Genomic DNA, 19,772 nt, shown 5'->3' with positions numbered 1-19,772 from the left:
AAAATCAGTCTCAAAGGAGGTGTCAAAGGAGGTGGAACTTTAATCTTATTTCCATCAATTATTTTTTAGATAATTGATTTGCCTTTAATTCTGAATAGAAAATCTAAAAAACATCATCTCTTTTCCCGAATGTAAATGTAATGAAATTACTGCCTTGTGTCCATAAACATACCATAACTAGATTTCTGTAGTCACATTAGCATGTTTTAGGGCCAATATTTTCTGTCTATTATGTCTTTTCACACATATATTGGTATTGCTATGTATGTCAGAAGTAATTTAAGCAGATAAAATACCAAGTTCACACTACTGTATGTTTAATGTGAGTTAGACATAAATTTAATTTCCCTTTTCTCAAGTTTATTTATATATTTTCAACCTTATTTTTCATCTCTCAACTTTAATGTATTTTTGTAGAATTTGCATTTTTTTCCATAGTTTTTGTTGTTATTATTTAACATAAGTGATGCAAATTGCTTAAAAATTGAAATATTTGCTGTGTGAGATGAGTTTTTAACATGCTTCATTTTCAACTGTAAAGCTCAGCATATACAGTATCTTCGTCACAATTTTCCTGTCAGAAAATGAATCTCAGCTTATGCAGTTTTTTAAAACTTTCAAACATTCACATCATTATTTACCTAAAAAATCCACTATCATTTAGGCTGTGTTTTTATTTTATGCCATTTACGATGTTTTTAAAATATGTTTTATTCACCTTAAAGATCAAATCACAATGTTTGTTTGCCCTCGCATCACATACATCAAATCAAACAATGCCATAAAAAAAGTCCCACCTAAAAGACTCAATACAGGGGTAAGTGTATGCTGTACTTTGAATATTTTCAGCACTTAACCTTGCCATCAGACAGCCAGACTCCACTCACAAAAATAGTAATTTTACTTTGCAAAACATGGAAGTTGCTGGTCCACGGCTGCCTCAGTCAATTACTGTTTTAGGTTAAGTGGTGAAAATATACTGTAGCTTATACTTAAACTGATATTGATTTTTTTTAAGCGGGTCTTTTTAGGTGGCTAGAATACATTTTGCTGTGCCCTGATCTACAGCACTATTTCTGAAAATGACAACAGAAATAAACAGGTTTGCTAATTTTACATATATCCTCAATTGAATTTAATTGTCAGTTTTATTCCCATAAGTGATGTTGTTAGCATGACATGACAGTGATTCAGTCTACTGTTGATCGAAATCATATTGGCAAAAATATAGCAAAAAGGTACAAGCATCGTCTTTTTTTACCCCGAGAGTAGTTGCTGTGCTTATGATTGAAAGTTCAGTACCAGCAGGTCATGGTAACTGTTGTGCCATTACTTTTATGCTTTGTAAACACTGAACGAGATGATATTTTCGCAGTGCATTACTTGCACATTAACAGCCGCTGGACTTTTTTTGGAGCATTTTGCAACTCAGACAGCTGGACGTAAACACGGAGTACCAGTGCCCTGAAGCAGAGCAAACCAAGACGGCAACACTCCTAGTTGTTTATTATACTGTAATGGCGGCACATCACACACCCTCCGTTGTTTACTTTCAACAATAACAGACCAGCTTATATTATTCAGCATTTTGCTAAGAAGCAACTCAACAAAAAAAGCTTACAAAAGACACAGGTGTATTTTCAGAGCCTTTTTAAGTTCTTATTTGCTCTGTCTCTGTCGAGTAAGATACTGACACTGAGTGTAGCTCTGTGTGCCCACGGAGAGCAAGTTTATCCTTTATTTCTGAATATCGGTAACATTAGGAGAATCTTAAATAGATCTTAACTCTAATAGACACAGCATCATGCAAATTTCTTACTCAAGTCGAAAAAATTTATTGCACAGTCCAGTGTGAATTAGCGTCTTTGCATTGACTTTGTAAGTAAACCCAACACGCAAGACATTGGCATTGCGTTAGGTGTGACCACACCATCACTCTGTATCTCTCCTCCAGCTGTTGTCACACAGAGGCCTTGGGTACGACCAGGGGTGAAGCACTCACTTGGGTTCACTTCTTAACTTCCACTCGCACACACACTGATAGAGAAACGTGTTCACGGCGGCAGAATTCAAATGAAACTGTTGTCAAACCCACTGAACTGGTTCTGTTCTTCATCCATCTTTGGTTTTGTTGTGTTGTTGGTGGTTAGTGTTTTCTAGTCATTTGCCACGTCTTTTTATTTTTAAATTTCCTTTGATGCGATTGCAGAATGTGTGTCAGGTTAGCACAGGCTCACTCCTGGGATCTGTATGTGTGTGTGTGCGTGCGTGCGTGCATGTGTGCGCTTTTGTGCAAAATGAGGAGACTGTGTTTGAAAAGCACCACTAACTGACATGTTGTGTTGATCGGACTGGGTGTGCATACCTGTTGCCTGCACCTGTGTGAGAGTGTGTGTGGCATGAAGGTGAGTGACTATCCTGTGGCTTCCCCCAGGCCTCACGGAGAGAATTCAGGGCTCACCTGGATGAGGTCATCACGCTCAAGTCAAGGTACTCTACCTTGGACCAGGTAAACCCGCTAAACTTCTACCAACCTCTTATCTACCGGCATGCAGGCCACTGGCATCCCACAAAACACGTCACCACACTAGTGACACACACCCACATACACACACAGGCAGGGAGAGGCACACTGAACATTTTAGACCAGATCGCACTGAGCAACCTCTTGCTGTGGCATGTAGCACTAGAACAGGTTATAGTTTAACTTTAGTTTATTGTCTTTGCGGATACTTCAAGGACAGCAAATACACAGTATGTGGTGGCTTCTGTTAAGATTTAGAGGGAGATATACGAGAAGCAAAAGTTAAAATCCAGGAAAGTGAAGATGTCACAGTGCGATATATTAAAGCAGGGTGATATTGATTGAGTAGAGCCTGTTTACATGTGGTATTCACATGTGATCTGTGTCTGGATATCTTACATTGATACATAAACAGACAATCTTTTAAAACGAATGAGTAGTTTGAATTACTTTGTTTGTGCTGTCTTTTCAGTGCTGCTCTCACTGGTTTGAGATGAGGCTTCCTGTGCGTTACTGTTTTCAAAAACCCGTCAGAATCTCCACACTTTAGTGCTGCATGTGAAACAACAACAACCTCTAAACTTGCAGCCTACACGATATGTCTTCATTCTGTGAGAGCAAATCGCTTGATGTCTTTCAAAAACATAGGTAAAAGGCAATGAGCAACTTACAAAGAAATGAACCAAATATTACCCAAAAAAAGATTTTTAAAAATTACCTGAAAAATTTAAGGGAAAAAAAGTTAAAAAAAAAAAAAAAAAAAACACAAAAAAAGAACAACAACAACAAGGAAATGAGTCAAAAAGTGCTTAAATAGTAATAATAATTTCGTAACATAAATATAAATCTCCTAAATATATAATTATGATCATTTTAAACATCAGTTTAAAATGATCATAAAATGATCATGTTCTGTGTCCGTAGACATCACCGCCTCAGCCGCCACAACATGTTGATGTTGATGTTGATCCAGATGTTAAAGGGGAACAAGTCCTACCTAATATGCATATTGAGATCCGATAACAGTGAAGGCAAAACTAAGATCATGAAAATGCTTATTGATGCCAGGTCTGAATGCAAAGGCCAGTGCATTGATATCTTTATCTCGATAACGTATCCAGATACAGATTACGTGTATTGCAGGTGCAAATGGGAACTTTGATTTGCAAACACAAACACACATTTTACACTTCCCCATATCATAGATTTCTACAGGGGGAGGTGTGTAGTGTGTAGGTCATTCAGGGATAGGTTTTCGAGTTAGTGTGGTGATACACATGGCAATAAAGAGATTGAAGGTCAGAGGAAATACAGCAGCAGTTGAGTTGGGCAGTGTTGCCCCTCAGAGTTGCCGTAGAAGTTGCCCTGTGTATCACCACCTCAGCAACATTCCTCCCCATTGCCTCCCTCTCGGGATCTCCACCAGCACTCACCCTCTCTCATCCATCACCCATCTGGTCATTTGATGTGATTTGTGTTATCAGTGGCTGGTGACGTTTGTTTCTGCAGAGTGTGTGAGTTTGGTCTGAATTTGAGTGTGTCTGGATTGATCCATGGGGGCAAAACCAAGAGAAGAGTGCTCCAGTGGAGAGAGCAGAGGCCTTTGCTGAAACACACTCCCTCACCGCTGTGTCACTCCTTCTCCTCCCTGCTGTCGTTTCCCCCCTCAGGCTCTTGCCTCCGCTCCCCAGGGAGGAGGACTTGGCTCTAGATTGCCACAGTAGCATTTTGTCCTGCCCTCTACCACTCAATCGCCATCACTCCGGCGTTTTGTCCTCTGCTCCATCCCTCTCCCTCTCCTGCCCCATCCCACGGGGCCAGGCAGTTGGAGCCGGTTGAAACGAACCACCCTTGCCCCTGTCACAGCCCTCTCCTCCTCACGGCGGACAGATAAATCTTGCCCCTTTTTGCATAATTCGTCTGACAGCTCCTTTGTTTTGTGCTGAGCTCAGCACCGCAGTGGTTGCATCCCATCATTTCCTGGAGCTGCTCTTCAGCCAGCTGGTTATTAGCCCCATCGATTTCCCCCCTTGAGCGGCTCACAGCCCCCGGAGCCACGGGTCTCGCTGACCTGGCTCACTGTTCTGTGTCCGTAGACATCACCGCCTCAGCCGCCACCCGCTCCCTTGCCCATTGATCTTCCTGGCAGATCTCCATGACAACCAGTCATCAAGCTGTTTCCGTGGCGACCATGGGGTTGCCGTGTAGAGTGATTAGTGTTTCTGGCATGGAGGCCACTTTTTTTTGTGTGTGTGTGTGTGTGTGTGTGTGTGTGTGTGTGTGTGTGTGTGTGTGTGTGCTTTCCCAGAATTCTGCAATTAAGTCAAGCAAAGGTGCCAAATCCTCACACACACAGATATGTCAACTTTCAGTGACTTTATTTTATATAATTTTGCATATTGAGGGAGTTTCCAGCCTGTTGTCTTTGTGTTGGCATGGATGGTGTGTGTGTGTGTGTGTGTGTGTGTGTGTGTGTGTGTGTGTGTGTGTAAGCATCTGCATCCTTCATTCTCTTTTCTCACTTGGTCAGTCTCTCACCAGGAACAGGGGGATTGCAGTGGAGGAGTAGATTAGAAATGAGTGTGAGAGTGTCTGTTTTTTTGCCTCCCCCCTCCTACAACACCCCATACTGCTTCTGCGTCATTCTCCACAAACTCTCCTCGCTTCCTAACACCTCCTGTAGCTTTTCCACTGTGTTCATCTCCATATGCAAAGTGTCTCCCCCCATTGCTCTCTGATGGTATGATCTTTTCAAATTAGCTTTTTTTAAATTTTTTTGCCATACTGAGGTTTTATTTTCCACCCGTGTCAGTCGTAGGGCCTTTCCCAATCCGGACCCTACCTACTCACAGTCCCGCTCGGAGTGTTTCTCCATTTTTATTTAACTTTACAGCTAGATGAAGCATTCTCCACCAAGATGTAGGGCAGTGACACTCAACTTACGGCCCACGGGCCAAATCTGGTCCCTGATAGGGTGCCAGGTCGCCCAACAAACCATTTTCTCATTCACAATAAAAATAAAATGACTCACAAAGCAAGTTGTGTATCCCTGGTATTGGGTATGAATACAGCAGCTAGTTTTTGCCATACTTCCTTCTCTGTGGAATATTTTGTAACCATGCAGAAACATAAAACTTACTCCCATTCTTTGTTCTTCACATTTATTTATATCACTTGAATTTGATCTGTAGGCAATGCTCCACTGTTTACCTGAATTTTGGTCGGCTAAATTATCCTTTTGCCATTAAAATTAATTCATTAATTAATTAATAAAGAATTGAATAAATACATACATTTGACATTTCTTTACTTTTTCTCTTTGTAAACATAACTGATGAAACGATAATGATATGATGATAAATAAATGATAAATAAACACAACTACCATTTTATAGAAACTAGAGAAGGGTGTATTTGATCCTAAATGCAATGTAGCATTTAAGACGCCAACATCTGTATGACAATATTAAAAGTCTATTTTAGTTTGAGCATTTGAAATACCTAAGGGTAGTCACACATAACTTTATTTGTACGGAGTGTCTTGCTGATGAACACAATATGACATTGCACATGCTCAATAAGTCGGCATCGGTGCAGGCTCGCTGTTGAAGGGTTAAAAACCCACCTCCACTCCCTGCTAGTTGGTTTGGGACAGCTCTTGATGTGGCAGACACTCCATGTGAATGTGAACACGGAGTGGAAGTGGGCAGGGAGAGGTTGTAGGGGTGGCTTGGGAAAGGCCCTTAGTTTCATCACTCCACACTGCATCAAGGTTTTTTAGCTGTTTCCCAGTTGACGGTAACTGTATATTTACTGCATTACAGCTGCAGGACAGATTACATTACTATAGCGGCATATTATGTTAAAGTGGATAAGGAAGTAGAAAACTTGTGATTCTTGTGGTTTGTCTGTGTGTTTAAAGAGACCAGCTAGGTAGTGAGATTCTGATGTAATTGTTCTGCATTTGTCTTTTTAAAATATTTTAGATGTCTTTTGCAATTCTTTTTTAGCAAGGCACACCTGTACGAAAATGTCCTAGCTTTCGATCGGTAGCTTTCATATCTGCTTTTCAATGTCTGCAAGTTTGATCTGTGTCTTGCTGTAGCTGTATTTAGCTCCCTTAATCCCCACCTTTGTCTTTTTTTTCTGTCTTTTTTTTTTCATCATACCTATCCCTCTCTCTACACGAGGGCTGTGCAGTTGTGGCACAAATCTCCTAGCAACCACAGCTGGTGCCATCATGGAGGTCCACTGGAAAATGGGATGCGTAGAATAAAATGTCAGAAACAGCACATTTAAAAACACACATACCTGCTGAGAGCGTGGTTCATTCAAGGCAGTTTTACTAATGTTGTGAGGAGTAATGGTAGATTTGCTTGAGGTATCGTAGGTGTTGTTTATCGGCCATATTGAGTTCTTATATATCAGCATATTGCATATCAGCGAAAAATCCAATATCGTAAAGCTAGTGCTCAAATCAAAAAGATTTACCTAGACTGCTTGACTGGTGATTCCAGCTACTGCACACATGCATCAGCAACTTTGAGGGACAGTTGATCCCAAAACCAAAGTACGTATTTTTCTTCTCACCGTAGTTCTATTTATCAATCTAGATAGTCAGTGTGAGTTTCTCAGTGTTGGAGATATCGGCCGTAGTGATGTCTGCCTTCTCTCCATTATAATGGAACTAGATGGCACTTGGCTTGTGGTTCTCAAAGTGCCAAAAATATAATTAAACTCAACAGCAATGTCTCTTTCCAGAAATTATGACCCGGTTACTCAAGATATTCCACGGATCTTGTTGTGAACTATTTTCTTTCTACTGAACTACACCCACCAACCAAATTGTATATCTACTCATGGACAAGATGAGTTGTAAACTTTAATTGCATCTCCTCGGCTGAGCTGTAACATTAGCTAGTTCAGTAGTGCTAGCTGAGCTAGCAATAGATGCACGCTTTTTTCTGTGCAGTGATACAGTTGGCCAAAACTTTCCCATACCTGAATGACAGAATAGGTCGATTCCCGCTGACTTCCAAAATGACCTGCACCAAAACGGCATATTATACAGTTCTAACGGTCAGTTTTTAACACATCTTTTTAACTTTATGGTCAGGTTCTGCTCCAAAACTACTTGGTTAGATATAGGAAAAACATCATGGTCTGGCATTAAATAAGTTTTTTATCACTAACATAATGTAAGGTATGTCACATGTCATAGATCACATACGACACAAGTGCTTGCACTAGCATACAAGGCTACATTGTTATTAAAAAAGTTCCTTACACGAACACTGGTTTCCTGGGTGAAAGTCCAGTGTTTGTTTGACCTATCAAAAACCACTTTCTCCCACTCTTTAGGGGCTTCATTAGTATTTGTACACTATGAGGACTTTGTCCCTTTTTTTGCCGCGTCACTTTCTCCTCTGCTCCTGTAATAATTACTGTGGCCAAAAGGCGTTGCCATAAAATAAACAGAATTATTGGTCGTAATAAGCTGCTTACACAATACACCTATGTGGTTGTATTTTTCGGTAAGAGCAAGCTGGGTTGGCGGGTGTCATTTTGTAGAAAGAAAATAGGGGAGACATTGTCAGTCAAGTAGGCTGTGCTTAATATTATTTGAAATGGATCTATAAATTGCATATTTCAATCAGCACCAATGTAAATAACCTCATCAATATAACATTATATTTGGATTAAAAAAACAAGGCTTACATTTATTTATGTTTTTTCTTATTGTCAACAAATCCTTAAAGAAAAGTTTGTTTGCATATCAGTTCTTTCCTAGTTCAATTGTCTACTTAGCATTTAACCCTTTGAAACCTATTTGATTTCTTTCAAAAACATGGGGATAAGGCAATGAGCAACTGAACAAGACATGGCCCAAAGATTAGCAAAAAAATCTACAACAATTATAAGAAAATTACCTCAAATAAGCAAAGAAAAAATGGTTATTTTGTTTTAAAAAATGACTGAGAAAAAGTGCTGAGAAAAAGAGAAAAAAAAAGTGACAACAAATGACCTGAAATTTTGTTTAACAAAAACTATTTTTATATTACTGTACACTCTGATACTCCATGCTCCATTTCTATCATTTATGTATTACAAATTAAAATACGTAATATAGAAATGATAGAAATGGAGTATAGAGTAATATAAAAATAGTTTTTGTAGTTTCAGGTGATTTATTGTCACCTTTTTTTTCAGATTTCAAAGGGTTAAATAGCCTGTGAACGCTGTCTGAACATAGCATGAGAAAGCTGATGTCCATCCAGGTTTAAAAGATTAATGAAAATTTCCTGTAATGTTTGTGACCTGATTTGTGTACAAATGCATTTTAGGGGTAGGAACTAATAGTTTCGTAAACATGTGGGCATGGAGTTTTTGGGGAAAAAATCACAACAACCAATAGTAATTAGTACGCAACAACTAGTTTCATAATTATTTTCTAAGAAAGTCAAGTTGTGTAATTAAAAAATGTCATCAGCGGTTCATCTTCAGTGTTGCCTGAGAGGAGTTCACAGGGCCTCCAGTATGGCTGCCACCTGAAAGCCCACTGCGCTTTCTCTCTATCTTCTTCTCTTCCTCTTTCTCTCTCCTTGCTGCTCCCTTCTCCTGCTAGGGTTGCTTGTCGTAGTGGATGCCTGTCTGTCTGTTTGTCTCTTTCGTCCGTCTGTCCGTCCGTCTGTCTGTCAGTTTGTCTGTCTGTCTGTCTGTCTTGTCTGCCTGTCTGTCTGTAGTGTTGTGGTTGCCGGGACAGATGCACTGATGCCTGTGATTCGATGCTTTATCTCCACTAGCTCCAGTGTAGGTTGGAGGGGCTTAAAGATGATCGCAGGAGGACCTTCAGCTCTCGAGTAACTATCCCGCCCCCCCCTACCCTACCCTTACCCCTTACCTTTCCCTCACCCTCCTCCGAGGAGCGCGCAAAACAAACGCCCCGCTCTGTGTCCCCTCCCCTCTCCCTCCTCGCTTGCCTAGCTATCTCTCCTGCACACTCTCTCTTTCTCTCTTTCTCTGTATGTCTCTCTATCCGTCTGTCGCCACTGGTCTCTCTCTCGTCCTCAATCTGTCTGTCGTCACTCTGTCTCACTATTTCTCTGTCCGGTCTGCTAGGAGTCTTCTTTCCTCCGTCTTCCTCGCACACTTTTTCTGTCTCTCGTTGTTCACTTTCTCTGTCTCTTTCTCCTCCTCCATCTGTCCGTCTCTGTCTTTTTCCGGTTAACATGCTCTGCTTTCAGTAGCTATGTCTGGTGTGCTGGATGTCTGTTAAGTAGATGCCATCAGGCCGCTCAAGTGGTCTTTATTGTTTTCTTTTCTTCCTGTTTTCTCTCCTTTCTGCTGTGTCTCGGCTCTGTAGTTTAGTGAAGTCTGTCTAGTCCGTGCTTCCTGTTTTTGTTTGTTTCTCTTTTCTTTCCGGGCTGTGGGACCACGTCATGCTGATCCTCATCCTTCCACCCTCTGTCTCTCTCTGTCCCTGTTTTTTTTTCTATCTCTCTGTCTTTCCATCCCTCCTCCTCCTCCACCAACCCACCCACCTTGCCCCACCTCCCATTTCTCACCCTCTCACCTCCGGCTGTTTGGTGCCCAGTGGTGTCACAGTATTAGCTCAGTCATGATGGCGGTGAGGGAGGGAAGGAGGGAGAGAGGGGTGGGTGGCTGGTTGGGTGAGGTAGAGAGACCTTCACCTTCACCATGGGTGTTTTGGTTCTCCACACACCACACACTGCCCACACCCAACTTATGTGAGAAAGCACAGAGGTTATAGAGATGGATAGGAGTGAAAGACACATTAGAGAAGACAGACTGACAGACAACCAGGCAGTTAGTTATTATGCCAGTCAACACATCTGAATAAAGGCAGATAGACAGGCAGACCAATGGAGATCTACAAAATTACCCAAAATCAAGTGTTAACAATTGGCCAAAAGACCATATTTGAAGTTTTTGAAATTATCTTCCCTGAATTTCTACAGACTGTAAAATTTAAATGATTTTGGCCAGATTTATGTATTTTCACTGCACCCAATTATATGTTGGTGTAGTTATATAAAGAAATACTTTTTTTTCCAATCTTGTAGCCAGATAACTTGCAACTTTTGATTCTGCTTTCCTTATTTAGTCATTCCCTAAGGCTGAGCTTCCCAAAAGCATACAGTAACACAACATCCTCTTTAGAGGGGTTTTAAAGTGTCGTGTAGCAGCTGCAACATCAATGCATTAGTGCTATGTTAGTTTGCTATAAATACCATTAATAAACAGCAGGTTGGCAGCTTTTTACATCAGTAGTGAGATGAAGAAGGGCCTTTCGTATGTCCATTTAGCACTTCTATTGGGCAGTTTTCTCCTATTGTATAGCCCCTTTTTTCATGATTTGATTTGCCACTAATCATCTGCATTGCACTTAAATTATGTGCAAACTGATTAGATTACATCAAGAATTTTTTTCCAGGAAATATGATTAGATCTGCTTTACAATATCAAATAGAATGATGATCTTAGTTGTGTCCCAATTCCACTCTACATACCAATTTTAAGCAGGTTTTGAGTAGGAACTGTTCCAATACAGCGACTTGGTGAGCGGCCCGAGCTTCAAACTGTCTGCCCCAGCTACCTCTCTAGTGTCAGTGTTGGACCCTCTGGGACGGTGTGTCAATTTCCACTCGTTACATGCCTAGTGTCTTTTCTAAATAAACTTCTCTGTTCAAAGCAATTGTAGGTTTAATTACTAAAACTACATTAGGTTTAGGCAACAAAACAAGAATTTCATGGTTTGGGTTAAAAGAAGTAGGTTTGTTACATAACTTAACTTTTTTCAAATGTTAATGTGTATGTCGAGTGATGTTAAATACATAACATAGTTTAAAAAAAACTCAACGTCTCACTTGAAACACAAACAGCAGCCTCCTGGGTGAAAGTCCTGTGTTTCTTTGACTCATCCAACAACCCCTTCTTCCACACTACCAGGGCTTTGCTGGTCTTTATACTCCTTTATTGCTGCAGATAGGTTTACATTGGAATTAGCTGGAAGCCCGGTACGACTCAAATATATGCTAAAGGGTGATGACGACTCAAATAAGTCAATGTTTTCTCCTTGATTATAGAGTGCAGTTTTGATTGACTATATTGATTAACTATATTGTTCAACAATGCATTGCACAAAGACAGAAGAAAAAGTAAAGTTGTGAATGGTGCTGAAAAGCTCCAGAAAAGCTTCAGAACACAAAAATGTTCATTCTTGACCTTAGACATAATAACTTCACGAAACAATTCCAACTCAAAGTCCACTGCTGCGAAACCTGCTGCAATGTAAGCACTAGGGGCATGTTCACACCATCAGTGAACTAAAAGCGTTTGTTTTTGCCACTGACAGGCTCAGATTATTTTATGCATATAACAACATTATAGGAATGATTGCTAATAATGTGTCATTTCAGCGTATAGACTTTTCCAACACAAACCATTGGGTCCAAGTTAAAAAAAAAAAACAAAGTTACCATTTAACTGCCTCTAACATGTTGAAAGACAGCGAGTATCGTTTTCCTCTTTTTGACTGGAAGAAACAAGGTTTATGGGAAATGTGGTCTTTATATTGAGAAGCGCTAAAATCTGATAAAGGTTACTGACTCCACAGTGTTTTCCTTTTGTTGTGTTGTTTCACTTAACCCTTTGAAACCTGGTGCATCATCACTTTTCCTGTGCTGCTTTCAGACACCTTTCATTAAAACCTCTGAAACCTGAAAAAAATTGGTTTGATTCCTTTAAAAAAAATGAAGAAACATAATGAGCCACTTGGTAAGAAATGTCGCACAAACTACTGTGACAAGGAAATTATGTGAAAATTACTTGGGTGAGGATTATTAGATATGATCCAAAAAACAAGAGAAAAATGTCCAGAAAACTATTTTTATAATTCTCTGACTCATATACTCAAAGTTATGCTACAGGAAAAAACAGCACTTTCTTGAGGTTATTTGATTTTTTTTTGTTTGTTTGTTTTGTTTTTTGTTTTTCTTTCTTTCTTCCTTTCTTTTTCAGTTTCCAGGTAATTTTATGCAGTTGTTCTGACATTTTCAGTTAAGTTGCTCATTTCTTTCTTCTGTTTTTTAAAGAAATCAAGCCCATTTGCTCAGGTTTCAAAGGGTTAATAAAGCAAAGATATATTAAACACCGGCACCAGGTTTAATTTAATTTGTTGTCCATTCACTCACAACAATTAGCTGTTGTCTCAAAATGGTTTTGGGAAGCTCGGCCCAGTTTTAAGCCACTCTGCTCTCCTCCCCACCTTGCTTTAGATTACAGGTAGCAATGCACTAGTGCAGCTATCACCGGCATCAGCGATCTCCAGAGAAACCCTCCTGCACCACATCTGAACAGCCACTATCTATACTCGACACTACATTTCCACTACATTTGATGTCACACCGTAGCACAGTTAAAACATCTGTTATGACCTTGTGATACGATTATTGTCACTCTGTATGTTGTTGCCTTTGTCCATATATTCCTTTATAAGTGCTTCAATCTGATAGTGATGTGACATGTCAGTGCATTTATCAGTGTGAATATCACCTGTGATATGATGATGTAGTGCTCAGTAAGTGATGTTAATGGTAATGCAGGAGATGCAGCCATCTCCCAACAGCAGGACAAAGTGCACAGTGTAGTGTGACACAGCTCTTGCCAATGCTTCTGACTGTTCTATAAACAGCTTCTCATCTCAAGCATGTCAATAGAGCAGCCCGCTTTATCTCAAATTACCACTACCTCTGCTCTCTCTTTCCTTTTTGCCCTTTGTCTTTCTCTCCCAATCGCCCTCTCCATCCCCAGGTGCAGTCACGATGCAGCAGCAAAGAAAATATCCTAAGATCAAGTGAGTAGCAAGTTTCCAATTCAAAAGTGCCCTCTCTTTTCTGTGTGTCATATACTGTATCTATGTGCTCTCAAACATAAATAGATTTTAAATGTGCATGCGATGTGACAGTGCGAGTGTGTTTGGCTGTGTGTGGCTGCTGTGTTGCACGCTTCTGTGTGTGCGTGGTGTTTTTTTTGTTTGTTTTTTTTTGCCAGAGGTTGTTAAGCCTCATGTTAAGCATCAGAATATGCTGTGGAAGCGTAAGTGTATGTTTAAAGGAGAGAAATTGGGTCATGGGAAATCAAAGCACAGCGCCTATTCTTCGCTGTGAGGCAGAAAGGCAGAGGGAGAGCGAGGCAGAGAGAGATAAAGAGAGGAGGAGAGAGAGAGCAGATTACATATTAGTTACACCTTGCTTTGTTCCTTTTACCTTTGGAATTATTAGAGAAGTATTATTAGACCAACATGGCTGCTATCAAGCACTTCTATCATCCAGCTGGATTCCACAGCGCCTGCAAACAAACAGGACTATTTTTTGCCAATCCCTCCTTATGCTGTTTGAACTGTGCACATATAAATGCACATGCACTGAAATTGACTGAAATTAATCCAGTTATCTTGGTGACAGTGGTGTGGAAACACATTAGATTACATATTTTTATTTATATAATTGTAGTTTTGCAGGTGTGCATCCTGAGTTTTGGACCTTCATTGCTACAGATGCAGTGTGCTTAGATCAGTTTGAATTTCTCAGTAGATTTTTTTTGTTCTTTAGGGTTTTTTTGTGGCTCTTTGACCAAAAAAAAAAAAATTCTTAAAATACAGTTTTTGTCTCAAGAGAAAGTTGAGTGGTGCAGTTCCTCGTTCTTTGGAGCCACAAAGATGTCTCTGCTGTCTCAGGAGTGAGTCCCAGCAGATTTCCCTCACTCCCCTCTGTCTTCCTCTCAACTTTCAAACTGTCTAAATAAAGAATTAAAAAATGCTAAAAAGGGTGAAATGGCTTAAATTTCAAAGCGTGGGTCGAGAGCTCGGTCTAAAATCACTCCTTGTTCTCTGCTGAATGCACTTTATTTACATGACGCCAGTTGATGTCTGTGTCTGAAGTCTTTGTGTCAGGCCCTGTCTACATGTATACAGATGTTTTTGATATTTCCCCGCTCTGTCTAATAAAATAATTCTGTCCACACAACCTTCCTTTTACAACAAATGTTTGTCCACACTAGAAAGCAAAAACGACTCCAAACATTTTCTGGTCTTAGCAGTCTTCAGCAGTTGTCACAAAGGGAGCAAACACCTACCAGATGTCTCATCACCATAGATTCACCGCTAGATGCTACTAAATCCTACACACTGGACCTTTACATCTCAATTATAAATATCTGGCTTAAAATCCCAATATATGTCTGTATGCATGTACAGTATAGGCTCTACGCTGTTCATTTAAGTGTTTATTGACTGTGAGTTATTTCAGATTGAGCAACCAAAGTTACACGGCTCCTGTTCTGTGATATAGTTTTATTTTGTGACAACCTCATGACAGTATCTGTGATGTCACGTCTTCCCAGGTCACAGTGCGGTGGACATCACCAAGGTGGCCCGGAGGCACCGCATGTCCCCCTTCCCCCTCACCTCCATGGACAAGGCCTTCATCACTGTGCTGGAGATGACCGCCGTCCTGGGCACCGAGATCATCAACTACAGAGGTGAGGGAAACAGAAACCCTGCAGATCTGGCAGATCTCTCTCACTCCCACTTAAATGTCCTAAATGTGTTCATCTGGCCCCTTGACATCTCCAGTTTACCTTCCCTGTATGTCTGCTGACATCAGCTTGTCAGCGTGCCAGGATGTTGAGGTGTCACACACTTCAGATCGATGTAGCAACACGCGCTCGTTAAGTTCACATGACAGCATTTAAACACTCTCCGTCTACAACTGGACACCTCACTGAATCAGCAGTCGGTGTCTGCATGCTACAGTGTCACTCACACAGATATTCACATGCACACACACACACACACACACACGCACACACTTGTTTGGTTACGAGGGACAGTGGCAGCCCCACAGTTTTTTCATAAGGGTGGCCATATGGGGCCTCTGAAAGTCTTGGGGTGTCACACCAAAACCAAAAACCATGACTGAATTTTGGGAATGTGATATAATAATTTGTAATACATAGGCACATTGGAAATTATGACAATATGAAATTTAAGGAATCACATGATATAATTTGGGTTTTTTTGTATTGTACACTTAGCGTTACTGATGTCTGATGTGCATAGATTAATACTGGTACAATCAACCTTTTGAGTTCCACAACAGTCCTGTTTTAATGTGTTATCCATGTGTTATACTGCTCTCCTAAGAAAAGACTATTTTCAATCCAACACTAGGGTTTTTTGTCTCTTAACCTGTTCAGATGCCCCATCCATTTCAGTGGATATAACTCCTCTAGGATGTCTAAGTCTATGATTAGTCTCAGTGCAGAGATGTATTTGATGCATGCATCATAGTAGTTGTATTTTGTTTTATGAGTAAGCATGCCTAAACAGACATGAAAACACAGATACAAACATACACAGAGAAGTTAGTGTAGCACCCGTGGGTCTAGTCACCCTTCTGGCAGAGTGGCCTCAGCGCCAGCGGAGGGTGACACAGAGCCAGGCTGAGGGCCAGAGGGGGAAACGCACCCACTTGAATTCATCTGTAAAGACAGGGCAGTGAGGATTGGGGGCAATAACACCCTGCGGCGCACATGACATCTCGATCAATGGTGGTAGAAAGAACGCTCTCTCTTTTCCCAGGTGTAAAGTGATGTTTCATGTTCTTGGAGAGGGGAGGGCGCTGCAGGATTTGCAGGAGCACAGCCGGGAGGAGGACAGCAGGGTGAGGAAGAGAGGAAGATGGGATATGAGGGATGAAATATTTAGAGAGACAACAGCTGGAGCAGCTCCCCTTGCAGGATTTAGATTGTGTGCGTGTGTGTGTGTGTGTGTGTGTGTGTGTGTGTGTGTGTATGAAGTGTGCTCCGTGTCAAAGTGTGTTGATGGATTATTATGCTGCATTTGCATATGAGGGGGAAATTATAAGGATCTATCTCCCATTTTATCATCATAATGGTGTAACACACACATTGATGAGCACTGACTGCCACTCTTTCCTTACTGATGTATTTTTGAGAAAGTTTTTTTTTTTTTTTTAGCCAAGATTAGGACTGTTAAGTTCTAAACAGTGCAATGCTAAAAATTTCAAATCTACTCGTTCAGGAGGTTTTTATCGGGGGGCTGAATAATCCAGTAACAGTTTCCCATTACAAATCAGTGTTTTTCTAACGCTTTTTGGCATGTCAGAAATGGGGCGCTAGCCCAGCACCTGCGTCTGTGCTCATCTTTTTTTTTTCTGATAGCTTAAGATCCAGACGTTCAGGAGTTTTTTACCGGGCACTAAATTATCTGCAGAGGTCTCTTCCAAAACAAACAAACCCTTTGATTTAAATGGATAAAAACACTGAATAAAAAAACAGTTTCATAATTTTCCAATGCTCTCATCAGGGAGGAGCTGCGAACACTTGTGGCTGATGCGAAAAAGCATATTACTTTATTTAGAGCCAGTGTTTTGTTTGTCCAGTGTGGGCTACTGTAGAAACACAGTGGCGCGGCAAGGCAGATTTCTGTAAATGAGGACCCACTTCCTTTGTAGATATAAATGGCTTATTCTAAGGTTGATTCTTATTTTCTGGTGATTATATACTAAAGAAAATACAGTTACGTTATTCCATTTCTGCCAGTATATCCCCTTAAATCCTTCACACTGGACTTTGTCTGTACGCTAAATAAAAAGACAGCACCAGCAGCAGGTTAGCTTAGCACAATGACTGGAAATGAGGAATAAGCATATGTCACAAAATACCCATCCATCTACATGCAAGAATATAAACACAGGTACTGCATATTTTTTTAGTTTTGTATTTACTGACTTCTAAATATCAGATTGTCACAGTGATGTCCCAGTGCCTCCTGATTTAATGACCATTATTTAACCCTTTTAAAACCTGGACCTACTGTACGTGATGTTTGGCAAAGTATCTGATCAAACACAGATTTCAGTTTTAGTAATAAGACATTGCCTCTGTTCTATTTTTATTCGCAACTCGTCTTCAACACATGGTCTTAACAAGCTGTTTGAATATTTGAACAGCAGCTTGGAAAGAGTTGCGGTTGTGAAAATACACCAGAATATCTCAGATGAAATGCTGTCGACTGAAAAAAAAAAAAAAAAAAAAAAAGATGTAAGGATCGGACCCATCCAACAGACACGTGTGTGTTCTCCTCGACTCAGATACATTATTTCCTGCAGCTTGTTATGGCTGTCAGCTAGTAAGCTGATATGTGTATGCATGTGTGTGGGTGTGTGTACATGCATATTCTTTTTCCCCCTTCAACTCATTGATATCAAAGCATAGATCTTCATATTAACACCCACATAATCATAGCATAAAGGCTCTGAGAAATGCTATATATAGCCGCACAGCAGCTTAAGGTATTTTTAGTGCCAGGATTTTTCTTCTCCTCCCACTCTCCCTCTGTCTTTTTCTGTCTTTCTTTTCTTCCCTCACTCTCTCAGAGCTATTGTCTGCGTGCAGAGTCTCTGCTCTGCCTACACAAATGTTTCCTGAGTGTTTTAAAGTTGTCTGCTGGTGAATAAATTTGGAAAGGGACGTCTTGATTGGGAATGGTAATGGACTTGAGTCATGATGTTTTGTCTACCCATCATTATTATTATTATTATTATTATTATTTTTCTTTCTTTTTTATTTTCATTTTCTAGTGATTTATAATCGCCAAACAGGCTTGAAGTAAACTTTTTGTAATTCTCTTTTATTTGTAAATCTTCCGGCTGCCAAAAAAAGAAAATTAAAATAAAAAAGAAAGAAAGACATTTGGATAGGGACAGTTGCAGACCTCCACTTGTATGTGAATCAGTGAAGCTGGAATAGAAAAGTGTGTGTGCTGGTCAGGTGGTGACTCATGCAGCGAGATCCTGATGCGTGGTGTCACGCTCTGTCTCTCTTTAAAGCGCACACACATATATACTCACCTCCGGCGCATATGCCTCTCTGTATCTTCATCTGAATCAGATGCACTGTCTGCCTCCCTGTCTCTCTTTCTCTCTCCAGCTGTCGCTCTCTCCCTCCGCCACTCTTTACCCAGTTTCTCCTCCTCTCCTCATACCCATGTTCTTCCTCTTTTTGCACAGATGGGATGGGTCGAGTCCTGGCTCAGGACGTTTATGCCAAAGACAACCTGCCACCCTTCCCTGCCTCTGTCAAGGATGGTTATGCTGTGAGAGGTAAGTACCGTACATAATGGCAGGTGATTTGAAATATGCTCTTCTCCCGTCTGCCTCAGATCAGTTGAATTATTATTTTTTTGGCATCAGAGTCAGATTTTTTGACTCAAGATATATAAGAAAAGTGAGTATGTTAAAAGCTGTTAAACAGTTTAACCCTTTGAAACACATACAAATTGGTTTGACTGGAAAAGGGCAATGACCAAATGCGCAAAAACTGTCACACAAATTGCAAGAAATTAGAAAAGGCGATAAGAAAATTACTGAAAAAAAATAATTTTAAGAAAGAGGGGAGGATTATTAAAAAATTATTTATTTTTAAAACTATTTATATTTAAAACTATGTTCCAGAAAAAATAATAAAATAAAAATAATTTTTTTTTTTTTTTTTTTGCTTTTTTGTGCTTATTTTCAGTTCATTTTCTTATAATTTTTTGTTTTACATTTGTTGCAAATTTTTCAGGGTCAGTACTTATCCTGTGCTGAATTCATTTTTGAAATAATATAAAAAAAGAAATTATATAGTAATGAAAAAGAACAGATGTGGAGGATTAATGGTCATTTCAGAGAACGTATGGCCTTTCAAACGTGTCATGGAAAAGTCATGGAAATTCATGGATAAAAATGAACCCTGTGAAACATTGGCCTATAAAGGTTTTCAGCAGCAATGCAGCTGTTGCAGTCAAAGAAAAAGATCTGCCTAGCCTGCCTGCATGGCGCTGGTGTTAATATTTGATATTTATCCTTAGAAACGCCCGGCTGCTCGGCTGAGAGGCAGTTTCACTTGTATGTAGTCACACTTCTTCCTCTCCATCATCTGTCCTGTTGCAAATTTCCTGCAGCATGGTTTGACGTCATTATTTTGCAATATGCAAACTGTCAGAAAAAAATGGTGGCATTGATAAAAGGAATCGATAATCTCAGAGGCATATGATTACAATGGATCGCACGGTTTGGAAACAGGGACTTCCTTAGAGCAACTTCCCACTGGGAAGCTCCCCAGAAAACTACACACCTTTAGGGGCTTTTTCTCTCTTGTT

General features: G+C 40.2%; 1 protein-coding gene across 1 annotated transcript in view; it reads left to right on the top strand.

The window, feature by feature from the left end:
• Window positions 1-19,772, top strand: part of gphnb (gephyrin b) — an 88,765-nt gene that overhangs the window by 54,309 nt on the left and 14,684 nt on the right. Inside the window, exons 10-14 of the mRNA XM_042503936.1 lie at window positions 2,435-2,509; window positions 9,328-9,384; window positions 13,358-13,400; window positions 14,948-15,085; window positions 18,640-18,732. Of these exons, the coding sequence (XP_042359870.1) occupies window positions 2,435-2,509; window positions 9,328-9,384; window positions 13,358-13,400; window positions 14,948-15,085; window positions 18,640-18,732 (406 nt within the window). The remainder of the gene's footprint in view (window positions 1-2,434; window positions 2,510-9,327; window positions 9,385-13,357; window positions 13,401-14,947; window positions 15,086-18,639; window positions 18,733-19,772) is intronic.

This window comes from Plectropomus leopardus, chromosome 16 (genome assembly GCF_008729295.1).
Source record: "Plectropomus leopardus isolate mb chromosome 16, YSFRI_Pleo_2.0, whole genome shotgun sequence".
Taxonomy (NCBI): Eukaryota; Metazoa; Chordata; class Actinopteri; order Perciformes; family Serranidae; genus Plectropomus; species Plectropomus leopardus.
The sequence above is the reverse complement of the archived record's forward strand: the minus strand, read 5'-3'. Positions and strand labels throughout refer to the sequence as shown.